This window comes from Oncorhynchus mykiss, chromosome 19 (genome assembly GCF_013265735.2).
Source record: "Oncorhynchus mykiss isolate Arlee chromosome 19, USDA_OmykA_1.1, whole genome shotgun sequence".
Classification (NCBI taxonomy): Eukaryota; Metazoa; Chordata; class Actinopteri; order Salmoniformes; family Salmonidae; genus Oncorhynchus; species Oncorhynchus mykiss.
This window is the reverse complement of record NC_048583.1, coordinates 60,541,471-60,561,253: the sequence shown is the minus strand read 5'-3', so window position 1 is coordinate 60,561,253 and position 19,783 is coordinate 60,541,471. Positions and strand designations below refer to the sequence as shown.

Here is a 19,783-nt window from a genome sequence, read left to right as displayed (position 1 = left end):
GAATACTTTCGCAAGGCACTGTAAGTAGTTTAGCTCATCTGGTAGACTCGTGTCACTGGGCAGCTCTCGGCTGTGCTTCCCTTTGTAGTAATGGTTTGCAAGCCCTGCCACATCCGATGAGAGTCAGAGCTGGTGTGGTATGATTTGATCTTAGTCCTGTATTGACCCTTTGCCTGTTTGATGGTTCGTCGGAGGGCATAATGTGATTTCTTATAAGCTTCCCGGGTTAGAGTCCCGTTCCTTGAAAGCAGCAGCTCTAGCATTTAGCTCAGTGCGGATGTTGCCTGTAATCCATGACTTCTGGTTGGGGTGTGTACTGTCACTGTGGGGGATGACGTCATCGATGCACTTATTGATGAAGTCAATGACTGATGTGGTGTACTCCTCAATGCCATTGGAGGAATCCTGGAACATAATTCCAGTCTGCCAGCAAAACAGTCCTGTAGCGTAGCATCTGCTTCATCTGACCACTTTCTTTATTGATCTCGTCACTGGTGCTTCCTGCTTTCATTTTTGCTTGTAAGAACGTATCAGGAGGATGTAATTATACTCAGATTTGCCAAATGGAGGGCGAGGGAGAGCTTTGTACGTACTCTGTGTGTAGAGTTAAGGTGGTCCAGAGGTTTTTTTTTCTCCTCTGGTTGCACATTTAACATGCTGATAGAAATTTTATAAAATAGATTTAAGTTTTCCTGCATTAAAGTCCCGGGAAGTCCCTAGAAGCGCCGCCTCTGGATGAGTGCTTCCTGCTTTTGCTTTTATTCTCCTACATTCTTTTCACATTTCAACTTCAAAGTGTTTCCTTTCAAATGATACCAATAATATGCATATCCTTGCTTCAGGACCTGAGCAACAGACAGTTGGATTTGGGTATGTCATATGTCAAAAATTGAAAAAAAGGGGCAGATCCTGAGCAAATTGTTATTTACAATGACGGCCTACCGGGGAACTGTTGTTTACCTTGTCAGCTCGGGAATTCAATCCAGCAACCTTTCGGTTCCGGTTCCAACGCTCTAACCACTAGGCTACCTACCTCATCTCAGTACCCCACACATACAATGATCTGTTAGGTCCCCCAGTCGAGCAGTGCATTTCAAACACGGATTCAACCACACAAAGCAGGGAAATTTTCCAACGTCTCACAAAGAAGGGCACCTATTGGTAGATAAAAAAAAAGCAGACATTGAATATACCTTTGAGCAAGTTATTAATTACACTTTGGATGGTGTATCAATACACCCAGTCACTACAAAGATACAGGCGTTATTCCTAACTCAGTTGCCAGAGAGGAAGGAAACCACTCAAGGATTTCACCATGGGGCCAATGGTGACTTAAAACAGTTACATTTAATGGCTGGTGTTGGAAAAAACTGAGGAGGGATGAACAGTAGTAACTTCACAACACTAACCTAATTGACAGTGAAAAGAAGGAAGCCTGTACAGAATAAAAAGATTCCAAAACATGCATCCTGTTTGCAACAAGGCACTAAAGTAATACTGCAAAAAATGTGGCAAAGCAATTCACTTTTTGTCCTGAATACAAAGTATTATGTTTAGGGGAGTACCACTCGGACTTCATCATGTAATGGGTATCCTTGTAATCGTTAAAGACTGGTGAGTTTTTCAGAATAAAAAAAATGGAATAGAGCTAAGTATGTAAATACAGGCAAAATTCTAAAAGAAAACCTGGTTCAGTCTGCTTTCCACCAGACACTCGGAGATGAATTCACCTTTCAGCAGGAGAATAACCTAAAACAAAAGCTCAAATCTATACTGGAGTTGCTTCTTAAGGCTAGGGTGCAGTATTCGGATGACTGATGTGCCAAAAGTAAACTGCCTGTTACTCAGGCCCAGAAGCTAGGATATGCATGTAGCATTGGTAGCATTGGTCAGAAACCACTCTGAAGTTTCTAAAACTGTTAAAATAATCTCTGTAAGTATAACAGAACTGATATGGCAGGCAAAAACCAGAGGAGAATCCATCCAGATTATTGTTTTAGGTCACAGTCCGTTCAAATGCTTATTCAAAGGAATTCCTCCCAGATTGCAGTTCCTATGGATTCCACTAGATGTCAACAGTCTTTAGAAAGGGTTTCAGGCTTGTTTTTTGAAAAATTAATTAGAAGTTGTAGTTTTTCAAGGTGGCTCTCATTTGGACTGTAGACTTGTGGCGCTCGTGGATGAGGGCGTGCACCTCGTTATTTATCTCTGGTATTGAACATGCTACATTCTGTCTTAAATGTTATCCTTTATTTACATATTAGGGTACCTGAGGATTGATTAGAAATATTGTTTGACTTGTTTGGATAAAGTTTATTGGTAACTTTTCAGATTCCTTTGTTTGCATGTTGAACGTATGGAATGGGTGGATTACTGAATCAAACACCCCAAATAAACTGACTTTTTGGGGATTTAAAGGACTTTATTGAACAAAACAAACATTTGTTGTGTAGCTGGGACCCTTGGGATTGCAAACAGAGGAAGATTTTCAAAAGTAAGTGATTTATTTTATCGCTATTTCTGATTTTTGTGACGCCTCTGCTGGTTTGGAAAATGTTTTTAATGCTGGTGTACGCGGGGCGCTGTCCTCAGATAATCACATGGTATGCTTTCGCCATTAAATTTCAAATAAGACAGTGAATGTTCCTGAGTGACCAAGTTACAAGACCTAGAAATGGTTGTCTAGCGATGCTCAACATCCAATTTGACAGAGCTTGAAGAATTTTGAAAAGAATAATGGACAAATGTTACACAATCCCGGTGTGGAAAGCTCTTAGATACTTAACCAGAAAGACTCACAGCAGTAATTGCTGCCAAAAGTGCTTCTACAAAGTATTGACTCAGGTGTGTGAATACTTATGTAAATGAGATATTGCTCTATTTAATTTTCAATAAATTTGCAAACATTTCTAAAAACTTGTTTTCACTTTTTCACCATGGGGTTTTGTGTGTAGATGGGTGAGAAAATCCAGTCAAGGTGTATCAATACCTTTTGCCGGCACTGTAGCTGCTGTGATTGGCTGGTGTCTTGGGGGTGGCACACAGTCTGGGAAACAGTATGCTAACATTCTAACTTATTAAACTGATAATGAGCTCCAAATGTAACAGTATAACTTTAGACCGTCCCCTCGCCCATACCCGGGCGCGAACCAGGGACCCTCTGCACACATTAACAACAGTCACCCTCGAAGCATCGTTACCCATCGCTCTACAAAAGCCGCAGAGCAAAGGGGAACTACTACTTCAAGGTCTCAGAGCAAGTGATGTCACCGATTTAAACGCTATTTAGCGCGCACCACCGCTAACTAAGCTAGCCGTTTCACATCCGTTACACAAACACAAATGAAAGCATGACGTTAGCGTGAAACGTACCATTTCTTAGCTTAGCAATCAGTGAAAAGGTATGTTCTTATCCACCATGGGCTTTATCATCAATGCATCCTATTTATAGACTTTATTTCTTGATCTTGACAAAACAACTTTGTTATGTTGATCATAATCATGAGATAATCAAGGGCGGGGGAAAAAAATAATTATCTTCATATGTCCTCTCTGGACCAGACACAGCTGCTATGGCATTGGTGTCAATGGGAGACACTACTGGTTAAATAGATCGGTCTGGAACAGAGGGTTGTTTTCTATTGTAAAAGGCCTGAGTGACGCCCATGCATACCCCACAAGACATGCCACACGAGGTCTCTTCACTGTCCCCAAGTCCAGAACAGACATTGGGAGGCACACAGTACTACATAGAGCCTACATGGAACTCTATTCCACATCAGGTAGTTGATGCAAGCAGTAGAATCAGAATTTCTTTTTTAAAAGATAAATATACACCTTATGGAACAGCGGGGACTGTGAAGAGACACACACAGGCACAGACACACATACACATAACATGTTTACTCACATTATCTCTATCCGTGTCGTTCCCCTGCGTGATCTCATCCTGTGTCTGTAACAATACCGATATAAGTGACACGTTCATCTCGCGCACCTCCCCGGGAGTGCGGTTCTGTTTGCGCGCACTACTAGAAGAGACTTCATCTTCTCCGGTTTGACTCTTGTTCGGTAACTGACTGGGGACGTTAGCGCACGAGGAGGCTGCTCTGCTGACAGTGAAGACATCAAGGAAGAAAAGAAACGCCGTGAAGAAGAATATGAGAGCGAGCCGCAAGTACACCGCGAGCTGCAATGGAGCCATAGGACTCTTCTATATCACTCACTCTCTCTCTCCGCTCAGCGCCTATCTCACCAGACAGCGGAGCTGAAGGGACTGTTACACCCGTAAAGTCCTGGAACTCCCGTCAAGTCTTGTTAGCGCAATAAGTACTGTAAAAGCAAAGTCTAATCATTTCAAATCGCGACAAAGTGGTCAGGGGTGAATAAATACCTAACCCACAGTCCTCTGCATTAGACTTCCTCCCCATTGCCTGGGGGTCGAGTTGACCTGAACCTAGAAATTCTATAGAACTACTTTACCACTTCTCTCTCCCCCCTCTTTTCTCCCCATTCCTTCTCTCACCCCCCTCTCTCTTTTCTCCCCATTCCTTCTCTCACCCCTCTCTCTCTTTTCTCCCCATTCTTTCTCTCCCCCCTCTCTCTTTTCTCCCCATTCCTTCTCTTCCCCCCTCTCTCTTTTCTCCCCATTCCTTCTCTTCCCCCTCTCTCTTTTCTCCCCATTCCTTCTCTCCCCCTCTCTCTTTTCTCTCCATTCATGTTCCCTCCCTTTTCCTTCTCTCTCCCCCTCTCTTTTCTCCCCATTCCTTCTCTCCCCCCTCTCTCTTTTCTCTCCATTCATGTTCACTCCCTTTTCCTTCTCTCTCCCCCCTCTTTTCTCCCCATTCCTTCTCTCCCCCCTCTCTCTTTTCTCTCCATTCATGTTCCCTCCCTTTTCCTTCTCTCTCCCCCTCTCTTTTCTCCCCATTCCTTCTCTCCCCCCTCTCTCTTTTCTCTCCATTCATGTTCACTCCCTTTTCCTTCTCTCTCCCCCCTCTTTTCTCCCCATTCCTTCTCTCCCCCCTCTCTCTTTTCTCTCCATTCATGTTCCCTCCCTTTTCCTTCTCTCTCCCCCCTCTTTTCTCCCCATTCCTTCTCTCCCCCCTCTCTCTTTTCTCTCCATTCATGTTCCCTCCCTTTTCCTTCTCTCTCCCCCCTCTTTTCTCCCCATTCCTTCTCTCCCCCCTCTCTCTTTTCTCTCCATTCATTTTCACTCCCTTTTCCTTCTCTCTCCCCCTTAGTTCTTTCCGTCCCATTCTCTTTCTCATACACACAAACCCACACCAACTACTGTTGTCCTGTGAAAGGCTCAGAACCCCTCTGTGAGAGAGTAATGGGGCATGCAGTATTTATTTTTTTACAGTTTTTTCCAATTGTTAACGCACGATTGCTGAAACTACATCTCAGGTACTTAAAGCTTTAAACATAAAAACTCAAAACAGTTAGCATATTTACCCAAAACCCCACAGTCATCTTGGGAAATGAAACACACCAATCAAAAATCATGTATTCCCTGCTCAAAATGAAACTCTGCTTTCAAATGAGACACACGTCAAATTAATCTAACTTAGTGACAACAGAGATCACACTAATGGGACATATTCAAAACACTACTATCAGAACCTATTTTCAGTGTAAAGACTAAAGATGTTGTTATACTGTAAATTGTTTGTGTGTACTCAAATAAAAAAAAATTAAGTTTTATATTTCAACGTGACTCATTACATGACAGCATACTGTAAACACACATACAGTCAAAATACAAACATACAGTAAATATATATTGGAATATGCAAAGGAAGACAAATAGTCCTATTTGTACTACTGTACTGTATGTTAGATCAATAAACTGTCAAAATACAGTAGTATCTAAATCATAAGTCAAGAAACAAATACTCCGTTACGAAAACAAAATCAGTCATGTCTGTTGTTTTGGTCCAGCCACACATTTTCATCAACATCACAGGCAATATATTCTGGAAGCAGTTGTCATGGAAGCAGTTGCGGACCTGAGCAGCCCAATGGGAAACGCACGTTGTCCCAAATGAGAACTTTTGCTGCTCAGGATCACCTGGTGTCTCTCTGCTCAGGATCACCTGGTGTCTCTCTGCTCAGGATCACCTGGACCGTCTCTGCTCAGGATCACCTGGTGTCTCTCTCTGCTCAGGATCACCTGGACCGTCTGCTCAGGATCACCTGGTGTCTCTCTCTGCTCAGGATCACCTGGACCGTCTCTGCTCAGGATCACCTGGTGTCTCTCTCTGCTCAGGATCACCTGGACCGTCTCTGCTCAGGATCACCTGGTGTCTCTCTGCTCAGGATCACCTGGACCGTCTCTGCTCAGGATCACCTGGTGTCTCTCTGCTCAGGATCACCTGGACCGTCTCTGCTCAGGATCACCTGGTGTCTCTCTCTGCTCAGGATCACCTGGACCGTCTCTGCTCAGGATCACCTGGTGTCTCTCTCTGCTCAGGATCACCTGGACCGTCTCTGCTCAGGATCACCTGGTGTCTCTCTCTGCTCAGGATCACCTGGACCGTCTCTGCTCAGGATCACCTGGTGTCTCTCTCTGCTCAGGATCACCTGGACCGTCTCTGCTCAGGATCACCTGGTGTCTCTCTCTGCTCAGGATCACCTGGACCGTCTCTGCTCAGGATCACCTGGTGTCTCTCTGCTCAGGATCACCTGGTGTCTCTCTGCTCAGGATCACCTGGTGTCTCTCTGCTCAGGATCACCTGGTGTCTCTCTGCTCAGGATCACCTGGACCGTCTCTGCTCAGGCTGAAAAAGATGGTCATTTAAGGTGTTCAGGAGAGGGTGGCATGGCAGTGTTGTATGGTCCAAGGGTGGCATGGCGGTGTTGTATGGTCCAAGGGTGGCATGGTGGTGTTGTATGGTCCAAGGGTGGCATGGCAGTGTTGTATGGTCCAAGGGTGGCATGGCAGTGTTGTATGGTCCAAGGGTGGCATGGCAGTGTTGTAAGGTCCAAGGGTGGCATGGCAGTGTTGTATGGTCCTAGGGTGGCATGGCGGTGTTGTATGGTCCAAGGGTGGCATGGCAGTGTTGTATGGTCCTAGGGTGGCATGGCAGTGTTGTATGGTCCAAGGGTGGCATGGCAGTGTTGTATGGTCCAAGGGTGGCATGGCAGTGTTGTATGGTCCAAGGGTGGCATGGCAGTGTTGTATGGTCCTAGGGTGGCATGGCGGTGTTGTATGGTCCAAGGGTGGCATGGCAGTGTTGTATGGTCCAAGGGTGGCATGGCAGTGTTGTATGGTCCTAGGGTGGCATGGCGGTGTTGTATGGTCCAAGGGTGGCATGGCAGTGTTGTATGGTCCTAGGGTGGCATGGCGGTGTTGTATGGTCCAAGGGTGGCATGGCAGTGTTGTATGGTCCTAGGGTGGCATGGCAGTGTTGTATGGTCCTAGGGTGGCATGGCAGTGTTGTATGGTCCCTGGGTGACATGGGGGTGTTGTATCGTCCAAGGGTGGCATGGCGGTGTTGTATGGTCCAAGGGTGGCATGGCGGTGGAGGATCCCATTGTGGCTCATAGCTGTGCATATGGTGACATTTCCCCCCGCGCTGGCCAGGTACCTCTCTCTGATGTTATGGAAGATGGCAGGGTTTTTTAAGCCTCTGTTGTTGGATTTCCCGCAGTCTTATGGCATTATTATGTTTAACTACCATTTGCACAACGGCAGCTTTCCTGTTCGTGGTGGTCGTCTTTCAGTTATACTACAGTTTTTTTTCCTTCTGAATGCTGAAACACTAGCAGTGATTCTTGAAGCACCACCTCTGAAACCATTAACATTTGGAGCCAATGCATTTACCAAGTGTGCCAGACTGAATGCACGTTCTCTGCTTTACACTCAGGTTGTAATTTTATAACACACTTCTAGCAATACTGTAAACACTGGTCTCTACGTTGCTACACTATTTCACAAATTGCCTTTCCACATTGACACATGTGAAAAGCCTTTTAGCTAATGAGTTCACTTACAAATCAGAGCTTGAGCTCTATAAATAGGCCACAGGTAAACAGTTGGTTTGAACAACAATGGAGGGCAATGTTGGACAGAGAGTAAGAGGGGTGAGAACTAGAGGAGGAAGAGGAGGACGAGGAAGAGGAAGAGGAGAACGAGGAGGTGAAGAAGTAGGAGGAGGACGAGGAGGAGGAAGAGGTGAAGTAAGACCGGAGAGAAGGAGAGGACGGGGAAGAGGAATAGGAGTCAGGAACACAATAACTGATGAAATCAGAGGGACTGTGGTTGACCATGTTGTCAACCATGGGATGAGCATGAGGGAGGCTGGGTAACGGGTTCAACCAAATCTGAGCCGCTATACTGTTGCAGGAATCATCTGGATATTTAGAAATGAGAACCGGTAAGTAACTCTTAGTGCTGTAGTCTTAATGGTACAGTAATATGTAGTGTACTTTCATAATGAGAAGGATCTATCACTAAAACCATTCAAATGTTTTTACAGAACTGCAAGAAAACCAGTATCTGGGGGAAGAGGTTGACTGTTCACCCCAGAGCAGGAGACCCACATTGTAAATATGGTCATGGTCATCAGACTCAGAATTGCAGGACCACATAATGGCAGGTAACACCATATTCCAAAACGATAACAGAGTGAGTCTCTCTGCACTGTCTCGTCTACTGAAACGCAATAGAATTAGGATGAAGTAGCTATACAGAGTCCCTTGCGAAAGAAACTCAGGCCGTGTAAAACAACTGAGATATGAATATGTGCAGGTAAGCTATACAATCCTGTCATTGGTACTGGATCTGGGAGTGTTTGGTGCTACCTCATATTGACTGATCCCTGTCTTTTCCTACTGCGTTACATTGTTTTGTCTTGTCTCTTTCAGAGAGTCATGGAGCCAGAAGCAGATGCAGTGCATATATGAGCTAATAAATGTGGAAAGAAGCAGGTTTCAACTTTGCAAAAAACAAGGGGCCGTGGCAGAAATATCATCTGACACCGTGCCATCATCAACGTCCCGGGACAACGTGGTGGCATCATAACAATGTGTGCGGCTGTTAGTCAAAACGGCATCCTTCACCATCACGCAATCCAAGGCCCATACAACACGGCACACATTATCACATTTCTGGACCCCCTCCACAACAGACTAATCCCTGATGACCAGGGGCCCTGAGCAGCCTAGGTACATTATCATCTGGGACAATGTTAGTTTCCACCGGGCTGCTGTGGTCCGCGATTGGTTCACAGGTCACCCACTTTTCATCGCGCTCAACCCACCCCCCCCCCCCCCCCCGCCCCTCCCCTCATATTCTATTCTCTGTTCTTGAATCCTATTGAAGAATTCTTCTCTGCCATGCGTTGGAAGGTGTACGATCGCCAGCCCCACCAACGCATACCCGTTCTACAGGCAATGGAGGAGACTTGTGGAGACATGGATCAGGGGTCACGCCAGGCCTGGATACGGGATTTCAGGCAATACTTCCCACGCTGCCTTCGTCAAGACAACATGTGATGTGGATGAAGTCTTGTGGCCAGACCCACAAAGAAGGTCAGATGTAGACATGTGATGTGGATGAAGTCTTCTGGCCAGACCCACAAAGAAGGTCAGATGTAGACATGTGATGTGGATGAAGTCTTCTGGCCAGACCCACAAAGAAGGTCAGATGTAGACATGTGATGTGGATGAAGTCTTCTGGCCAGACCCACAAAGAAGGTCAGATGTAGACATGTGATGTGGATGAAGTCGTCTGGCCAGACCCACAAACAAGGTCAGATGTAGACATGTGATGTGGATGAAGTCGTCTGGCCAGACCCACAAACAAGGTCAGATGTAGACATGTGATGTGGATGAAGTCGTCTGGCCAGACCCACAAAGAAGGTCAGATGTAGACATGTGATGTGGATGAAGTCTTCTGGCCAGACCCACAAAGAAGGTCAGATGTAGAAAAAAACAAATGTAGTTATTTTTCTTCTTTCTAGCACAAATGTTTTGGTTTTCCTTCTACTTCTGCATTTGTTGTTTATTTAGGAGTGTTAGAACATTTAGAGAAAAAAAAATATTATAATAATGTCAACCTTATTTGTATTGATAATGTGTTATGTTTGGAGTACACATCCATACTCTACACATGTGGATACCTGTGTGTTTATTACATGTGGATACCTGTGTGTTTATTACATGTGGATACCTGTGTGTTTATTACATGTGGATACCTGTGTGTTTATTACATATGGGATACCTGTGTGTTTATTACATGTGGATACCTGTGTGTTTATTACATGTGGATACCTGTGTGTTTATTACATGTGGATACCTGTGTGTTTATTACATGTGGATACCTGTGTGTTTATTACATGTGGATACCTGTGTGTTCATTACATATGGGATACCTGTGTGTTTATTACATGTGGATACCTGTGTGTTTATTACATGTGGATACCTGTGTGTTTATTACATGTGGATACCTGTGTGTTTATTACATGTGGATACCTGTGTGTTTATTACATGTGGATACCTGTGTGTTTATTACATGTGGATACCTGTGTGTTTATTACATGTGGATACCTGTGTGTTTATTACATGTGGATACCTGTGTGTTTATTACATGTGGATACCTGTGTGTTTATTACATGTGGATACCTGTGTGTTTATTACATATGGGATACCTGTGTGTTTATTACATGTGGATACCTGTGTGTTTATTACATGTGGATACCTGTGTGTTTATTACATGTGGATACCTGTGTGTTTATTACATGTGGATACCTGTGTGTTTATTACATGTGGATACCTGTGTGTTTATTACATGTGGATACCTGTGTGTTTATTACATGTGTGACAACACTGTATTGCAAACTGCTAACAGCCGTGCACCATCACATCCCCACTACATGTTAGTTGGCGTTGTATCCCATTGTCAAACTTGTTTTGTTGTGACCTGGCAGACACTTCCACCTATTACATTATTTCTGTCTTATGTACACTACCAGTCAAATGTTTTAGAACACCTACTCATTCAAGGAATTTTCTTTATTTTCCGCCAACACAAAACACTGCAAGTTGTTTTTAAAGATCCTTACTGTCATTTTATTTTTTTGTAATTTGAAATAGATTTTTAAGAAGTCTTTTTGTAAATGATTGTAAAGCCCAATATGGAAAAAAAACAACAGCCTCAACTGTTTTAAATGTATACAATCAGTTCCTAGTTGGTGCTTCGTGTGCTTATTCAACTGATGCTTTGTGTCTACTGTATTGACACACAAAATAGTTTTGCAAGAATTGTTTTGTGTTTCTGCAAGAGATGTCTAATGTTTTTGCTGGTTTGGTGTAAGGTTTTGGGGTTAGTGTGTAGAGTTTTAAAAAAATAGTCCATAGTTTTAAAGATAGTGGTTAAGCAACCAGAAAAAAAACTGTAAAACTAAATAGCATACAGTAGAGTAAACACTACAGTATACAAGATTAACATGTTACCAAGTAGTATAGCTCCCAATTTCCATACATACAGTAATATATTAAACATTTACTTTGTTTCCCCTTACAGTGTGTATTGGAATCTACAGTCTTTACTGTGCTTCATATTGTTCTACTGTCAAGTAGTAGAGAGGTCCGATGTCTGCGGTACAAACCTCTTCTCGTTCTGGAACGTTCTGAAGATGGATGCTACGGTGAAGCAGCACTCTCTGACCAGCCTCTCTCTCTCTCAAGGTCAAACCATGGTTGACCCCTCACTCCACCATAGTCGGCAGAATTTAATCAGAGATTACTCTCCTTGTTCTTGGTCCACCTCTCACTCTACCTCTACCTCCATCTCTACCTTTTACACCTCCACAGGTTTTGGGTCATTGGGCCTCATGGGCCAGTTTTAGTGTGTAAACAATTGGGGGAAGCTATAATACCAATTAGCAGCATCCGTTTCCTGAATAAGGAGGGAGTGTAAAACGCAGGAGGGTCTATAAAATACACGAGGGTCTATAAAATACAGGAGGGGCTATAAAACACAGGAGGGTCTATAAAACATAGGAGAGTCTATAAAACACAGGAGGGTCTATAAAACACAGGAGGGACTATAAAACACAGGAGGGTCTATAAAACACAGGAGGGTCTATAAAATACAGGAGGGTCTATAAAACACAGGAGGGTCTATAAAACACAGGAGGGACTATAAAACACAGGAGGGTCTATACAACAGGATGGTCTATAAAACAGGAGGGTCTATAAAACAGGAGGGTCTTTACAACAGGAGGGTCTATAAAACAGGAGGGTCTATAAAACAGGAGGGTCTATAAAACAGGAGGGTCTATACAACAGGAGGGTCTATAAAACAGGAGGGTCTATAAAACAGGAGGGTCTATAAAACAGGAGGGTCTATAAAACAGGAGGGTCTATAAAACAGGAGGGTCTTTACAACAGGAGGGTCTTTACAACAGGAGGGTCTATACAACAGGAGGGTCTTTACAACAGGAGGGTCTATACAACAGGAGGGTCTTTACAACAGGAGGGTCTTTACAACAGGAGGGTCTATACAACAGGAGGGTCTTTACAACAGGAGGGTCTATAAAACAGGAGGGCCTATAAAACAGGAGGGTCTATAAAACAGGAGGGTCTTTACAACAGGAGGGTCTATACAACAGGAGGGTCTATAAAACAGGAGGGTCTATAAAACAGGAGGGTCTTTACAACAGGAGGGTCTATAAAACAGGAGGGTCTATACAACAGGAGGGTCTATAAAACAGGATGGTCTTTACAACAGGAGGGTCTATAAAACAGCAGGGTCTATAAAACAGGAGGGTCTATAAAACAGGAGGGTTTATAAAACAGGAGGGTCTATACAACAGGAGGGTCTATAAAACAGGAGGGTCTATACAACAGGAGGGTCTATAAAACAGGAGGGTCTATAAAACAGGAGGGTCTATACAACAGGAGGGTCTATACAACAGGAGGGTCTATAAAACAGGAGGGTCTATAAAACAGGAGGGTCTATAAAACAGGAGGGTCTATAAAACAGGAGGGTCTTTACAACAGGAGGGTCTATAAAACAGGAGGGTCTATAAAACAGGAGGGTCTATAAAACAGGAGGGTCTATACAACAGGAGGGTCTATAAAACAGGAGGGTCTATACAACAGGAGGGTCTATAAAACAGGAGGGTCTATACAACAGGAGGGTCTATAAAACAGGAGGGTCTATACAACAGGAGGGTCTATAAAACAGGAGGGTCTATAAAACAGGAGGGTCTATACAACAGGAGGGTCTATACAACAGGAGGGTCTATAAAACAGGAGGGTCTATAAAACAGGAGGGTCTATAAAACACAACCATTTATTCACTGATGCTGGACTATCTGTATGTCCGTTCTTATACCTGTAAATGCCAAGTTCATTCACACACACACACACACACACACACGCACGCACGCACACACACACGCACACACACACACACACACAAACACACACACACACACACACACACGCACACACACACGCACGCACGCACACACGCACGCACGCACGCACGCACGCACGCACACACACACACACACACACACACACACACACACACACGGTGATGGAATACATTAAGAAGTCCTTCAGCATGGTTTGTAAATGAAGTTGATGTGTATTTTCCACAGTGACACAGAAGCAGCAGTGTACGTGTTTTACTATCACAGCTGTCAACACACTGCAGGACCGAGACAAGAGTCCCAATGTACTGTACCATGTAGATCTCTAAACCCCCAGCACCACCACCCTCCTGTGGCAGACTGTTGTATCTTACACGTCTCTCTAGACATCCAGGTTGCCTCCACACACAATGTTCAGCCGTCTCGTTTCCTCTACAGTAGTTGATTCACTCGGGGACGGCACGTGATACCGTAGAATTTCCTGTTTAGAGCAGATATCCTTGTCTGTCAGGTAGGAATAGGGTGTCGTCTCAGGTCTATTTTTCTGCATTTCTATCTTTAAAGTTGCTATGTACTGTAACTGTTTGGTGTGACCCAACCAAATTCACATTGAAATGTATGTTATAGATCTGTCATTCTCATTGAAAGCCAGTCTAAGGAGTGGTAGATCTGTTATATGTGTTATAGATCTGTCATTCTCATTGAAAGCCAGTCTAAGGAGTGGTAGATATGTTTTATGTGTTATAGATCTGTCATTCTCATTGAAAGCCAGTCTAAGGAGTGGTAGATCTGTTCTATGTGTTATAGATCTGTCATTCTCATTGAAAGCCAGTCTAAGGAGTGGTAGATATGTTCTATGTGTTATAGATCTGTCATTCTCATTGAAAGCCAGTCTAAGGAGTGGTAGATCTGTTCTATGAGTTACAGATCTGTCATTCTCATTGAAAGCCAGTCTAAGGAGTGGTAGATCTGTTCTGTGTTATAGATCTGTCATTCTCATTGAAAGCCAGTCCAAGGAGTGGTAGATCTGTTCTATGTGTTATAGATCTGTCATTCTCTTTGAAAGCCAGTCTAATGAGTGGAAGATCTGTTCTATGAGTTATAGATCTGTCATTCTCATTGAAAGCCAGTCCAAGGAGTGGTAGATCTGTTCTATGAGTTATAGATCTGTCATTCTCATTGAAAGCCAGTCTAAGGAGTGGTAGATATGTTCTATGTGTTATAGATCTGTCATTCTCATTGAAAGCCAGTCTAAGGAGTGGGTAGATCTGTTCTATGTGTTATAGATCTGTCATTCTCATTGAAAGCCAGTCTAAGGAGTGGGTAGATCTGTTCTATATGTGCTATTTCTACAGTTTATCCTTATTCTTATGCCCTGTGTTTTACACTATAATGTGATGCCTGGATTTGAACCTTTTATTTAAAGGTTTTTCATCAAACTGTCCACCTTTGTTTTTATGTCAGATGGTCCAGCACCATCCTCAGACAGTTGCTGTCATTTTTATTGTAGTTTCTGTATAAGGCTTAAAATACGGTAAAATGTAGCTCTGTCAAAAAAATTAAAATACAGTAAAATGTAGCTCTGTCACATGATTTAAAATACAGTAAAATGTAGCTCTGTCACAATTTAAAATACAGTAAAATGTAGCTCTGTCACATGATTTAAAATACAGGATCAAATATTGCTCTTTTACAAGTTTTATAATACATGATCAAATATTGCTCTGTCACATGATTTAAAATACAGGATCAAATATTGCTCTGTCACATGATTTAAAATACAGGATCAAATATTGCTCTGTCACATGATTTAAAATACAGGATCAAATATTGCTCTGTCACATGATTTAAAATACAGGATCAAATATTGCTCTGTCACATGATTTAAAATACAGGATCAAATATTGCTCTGTCACATGATTTAAAATACAGGATAAAATGTTGTTCTGTCACATGATTGTGCCAAACACAGTGCCATTGTCACGTCTACCCCTGGTCCCCTGCTCTTCTCCTCCGGTTTACTAACCACCGCCAGGCCTACCCATCATTACACACACCTGCACATCATCATTACACACACCTGCACATCATCATTACACACACCTGCACATCAGCATTACACACACCTGCACATCATCATTACACACACCTGCACATCATCATTGCACACACCTGCACATCATCATTACACACACCTGCACATCATCATTACACACACCTGCACATCATCATTACACACACCTGCACATCATCATTACACACACCTGCACATCATCATTACACACACCTGCACATCATCATCAGGCACACCTGCACATCATCATCAGGCACACCTGGACTCTGTCACCTTCCTGATTACTCCCCATATATGTAGCACTTGTAAAATAGCAACATTTTACTGTATTTTAAATCATGTGACAGAGGTACATTTTACTGTATTTTAAATCATGTGACAGAGCAACATTTTACTGTATTTTAAATCATGTGACAGAGCAACATTTTACTGTATTTTAAATCATGTGACAGAGCAACATTTTACTGTATTTTAAATCATGTGACAGAGCTACATTTGACTGTATTTTAAATTATGTGACAGAGGTACATTTTACTGTATTTTAAATCATGTGACAGAGCTACATTTGACTGTATTTTAAATTATGTGACAGAGGTACATTTTACTGTATTTTAAATCATGTGACAGAGCAACATTTTACTGTATTTTAAATCATGTGACAGAGGTACATTTTACTGTATTTTAAATCATGTGACAGAGCTACATTTTACTGTATTTTAAATCATGTGACAGAGCTACATTTTACTGTATTTTAAATCATGTGACAGAGCTACATTTTACTGTATTTTAAATCATGTGACAGAGCTACATTTGACTGTATTTTAAATCATGTGACAGAGCTACATTTTACTGTATTTTAAGCCTTATATTTCCCATCAGGCGTTACTGACTCTGTTTCCATGTCCCGACGCTACTCTTGGTGTTGTGTTGGTTTATTGTTTGCATTTTATTTAAACTCTCCAACCTGCTTCCTGACTCCAAGCGTCTACGTTACAGCCCTCCCTATCTGAGGCATGTTAGAGCAACACGGTTCGTTCTGAGCACTCCAAAAAACGTTGCGACCTGCTGGATACACCCCTGGTTAGTACCACGGTGGGAATGGTAGGACCTGGACAGGCATTTTGGTTCATTTCCCTGGTCACGATCCTTTCTCAATCGAGCAGGTAAACCAGTTAAAGTGCGTAGTATTGTCTGGTGCATACTGTAGAAGTGTTTACTTTGCTTCGGAGAAAAACACTTTATGTCAACTCATCTCCGCATCTCAAACCGTCTCCCGTCATACTTTTTCCTCTTTTCAAATCTATATCCATTTCTGTTTCCATCCTCTTTATATTTTACCGTGCTGTACTTTCTCATTCCTACTCTTTCTTCCTCGGCACTCTCTTTACTTCCTTTTCAGATAGAAAACATCAAAACAAAGACCAGTAAACATCAAAACAAAGACCAGTAAACATCAAAACAAAGACCAGTAAACATCAAAACAAAGACGGATAAACATCAAAACATTCAACGTGAAACATAAAAATATTATTCAAATGTGACAATGCTAGCAGAGTAAAACGAAACAGGAGAAGGTAACATTACATAACCAACCTGATTTAACCACTAGAATCACATACTGTATTAGGTAACGGTTAAGGAGTCTCAAATAATGACATAAAATGCAGTTGAGACTGTATGTGTCTAGTCCCAGATATTAGTCCTCCGTCCCATCATGCCTAGCGGTGAGTTCTGTGGACGTCGGTCACCAACGTGGCTGCAGCCGAAAGGGGTGTAGCATAGCCACTCGCTAAGCTCTGTAACCCGGCAACCAGACATCGCCAGCCGAACCGCAGAGCCTTCCCGACGTTCTACCAGACAGGACCAATGGGACACAGACACAGGGTCAGGCACAAGCAATCACACGGGTCGCACACAACAACACACATTGTGTGTGTGGTGTGGTGTGTGTGAGTGTGTGTTGCAGCAGTTAACCAGTGTCATATGTTAGAGCTTAGGGCTGTGAGAGATTTACTCAGATTTACTCACAGTCTACTGCTCTGCTCTCAGCACCCCTAACAACCCCCCCTTAACCACTAATCACTCCCCCTTAACCCCTAACCACCCCCCTTAACACCTAACCACCCCCCTTAACACCTAACCACCCCCCCTTAACCCCTAACCACCCCCCTTAACCCCAAACCACCCCCCCCTTAACCCCTAACCACCGCCCCTTAACCCCTACCCCCCCCCCTTAACCCCCTAACCACACCCCCTTAACCCCTAACCACCCCCCTTAACCCCCTAACCACCGCTCTTAACCCCTAACCACCCCCCTTAACCCCTAAACACACCCCCGTAACCCCAAACCACCCCCCCTTAACCCCAAATCACCCCCCCTTAACCCCTAACCACCCCCACCTTAACCCCTAACCACCACCCCCTTAACCCCTAACCACCCCCCCTTAACCCCTAACCACACCCCCTTAACCCCTAACCACCCCCCTTAACCCCTAACCACCCCTCCTTAACCCCTAACCACCCCCCCTTAACCCCTAACCCCTAACCACACCCCCTTAACCCCTAACCCCCTAAGGGGGATACAATACGCAATTATTTAGTAAAAAAGACAGGTGCTGCTGATAATACTGCCATTGTCATAGAGGTAGAAGGCTTGTATGTATAGCCCCATGTATCTGAACCTGTCTGGCCAAAAATATTATTCCATGTCATACTCTTTTTGGCCAGACAGCATCAGATACATGGGCTACATGTAATAAGACAGAGGGGCGCTGTTTCGCTCGCTCGGAATGCTTTCTCCGGGGGAATTAGTTTCAGCCAATTGCAAAATTGAAGGAAAGTTGGCAGATGCACAGCATACTGTTCGGATGCTGGAACTATTTTTGTATGAACATGCGAAGGACACCTACTTTTTTAAGTGATTTGTTTGACAATCAGATGAAAACATCATGGCACATTAAAATGTAATATATTTGTACAGTTTAATTACATGTCTTTACTATAAATCCCAGCATCTGACTGGTCTCTCTGTCTCGGGCCTCCAAATTACTAAGTCTGCCCCTGACTAACACATCTGATCTTGTAAATAGTGCTGACAGAGTTGAACTAACCCATAGTTCACCATACTCACTCAGTTAGTGAATGGTTAACTTGTTCAGAGTGACACAGCACACAGCAACAGTAATTCAAGAGTTCAAGAATTCAGTGAATGCAGTGTTTCTAGGGTTACATAACTTGGAACAACTATCTAAAGCAAAATGTAGAATATTACACTATTTTATAGAGGAGACTTGAATTATTATTTTTGCTTCACCTAATATTATAGCCTACCTTTCTGTACTTCTTGTGTTTCTCCTTTTTTCTCTTCTCCTTCGCCTCTTTTTTCCTCTCCTCCTCCTCTCTTCCCTCGCTGTCCTCCACCTCTATGAGAGTTTGGTATCTGTCGGGGAGGAAGACGATGTGAACTTGTTTGGACGTCTTCAGAGTAGGACCGTTCTGTTTTACCAGGCTAACGCGCTCACACTCACTCATCGCAGTGCCTCTTGTCCCTGGTTCTGTCTCCCACTGCCTCCCCTCTCTCTTTACTCTCCCGCCCTCTCTCTCCCCCTCCACATCATCCGACTGAAACTCGACATTTTCTATTATTCTTGTCAGGTCTTCTGATGCAGACTTGGATGGCTTTTTGTTTTGACGTGTCCGTCGCGGCATGTTCTTTCTGTAGTCCAGCTCACCAGGACGCGTTCCCGTCTATTGGCTGTGAAGCAGGTGGAATGTTGGAAAGGGACCTTTGGAACCATTGCGCATAGCGACAGACTACTTGGCCAGCTAACTGATAGAGATAGGACTGCCTTTAGCCAGGCTGTCTACATCAGCTTAATTTAATAAATACAAAAAACGCAGTTAATATTGGGTTAAAGCTTCAACTGAATAAAAAAAAAAAACGTTAATATTGGGTTATAAGTAGGGTAGTTTTGACATTAGCCTAATAACAACATGGTTAACTACAGCTTGGGTGACAAGTTGTAAAAACTTCAGTGTGTGTCTCGGGAATCTACAGTAAATATAGCCTGCAGATAACTGTCAAAATAAAGGAAACACCAACATTAAGAGTCTTAATAGGGTGTTGGATCAAAACGAGCCTCCAGAAAAGCTTCAATGCACCTCGGCATAGATTCTACATGTGTCTGGAACTCTAACAATTTCCCAATATAGGGGCTGACCCTTTTCATAGCCTACTGGTTATTCAACTTCACCCTGAATTATACGCAGAGAGGCTGAAATGTCAAACTCAATTCAATCTGCTTTCCACTGATAAAGCAGA

The 19,783-nt window shown here is 43.3% G+C and overlaps 2 protein-coding genes across 4 annotated transcripts in view; both read right to left on the bottom strand.

Annotated features, from left to right (window-relative positions):
- Nucleotides 1–4,518, bottom strand: part of LOC110498226 (solute carrier family 22 member 13) — a 13,004-nt gene extending 8,486 nt beyond the window's left edge. For 2 of the 3 annotated variants that reach the window (XM_036955238.1, XM_036955237.1), the window contains exon 1: nucleotides 3,911–4,518. In XM_036955238.1, the coding sequence (XP_036811133.1) occupies nucleotides 3,911–4,204 (294 nt within the window). In that variant the 5' untranslated portion in view covers nucleotides 4,205–4,518. The remainder of the gene's footprint in view (nucleotides 1–3,910) is intronic. The other variant, XM_036955236.1, reaches the window with a different exon arrangement.
- Nucleotides 4,519–16,312: 11,794 nt separating this feature from the next.
- On the bottom strand, nucleotides 16,313–19,299 carry LOC110498236 (uncharacterized protein C1orf115 homolog). Its single transcript, XM_036955268.1, has 2 exons — nucleotides 18,793–19,299; nucleotides 16,313–17,312 (listed from the first exon to the last, which is right to left on the bottom strand). Exons 1-2 carry the CDS (start codon nucleotides 19,168–19,170, stop codon nucleotides 17,181–17,183), a joined length of 510 nt encoding a protein of 169 aa, XP_036811163.1. The 5' UTR covers nucleotides 19,171–19,299; the 3' UTR covers nucleotides 16,313–17,180.
- Nucleotides 19,300–19,783: the final 484 nt, after the last annotated feature.

What these genes read in the sequence shown, in the direction of transcription:
- LOC110498236 (XM_036955268.1), bottom strand. Translation starts at nt 19,170, where the DNA reads ATGCCGCGACGGACACGTCAAAACAAAAAGCCATCCAAGTCTGCATCA. An exon ending in AACACAAGAAGTACAGAAAG is followed by an intron (nt 17,313 to 18,792) that starts GTAGGCTATAAT and finishes CCTGTCTGGTAG; the next exon opens with AACGTCGGGAAGGCTCTGCG.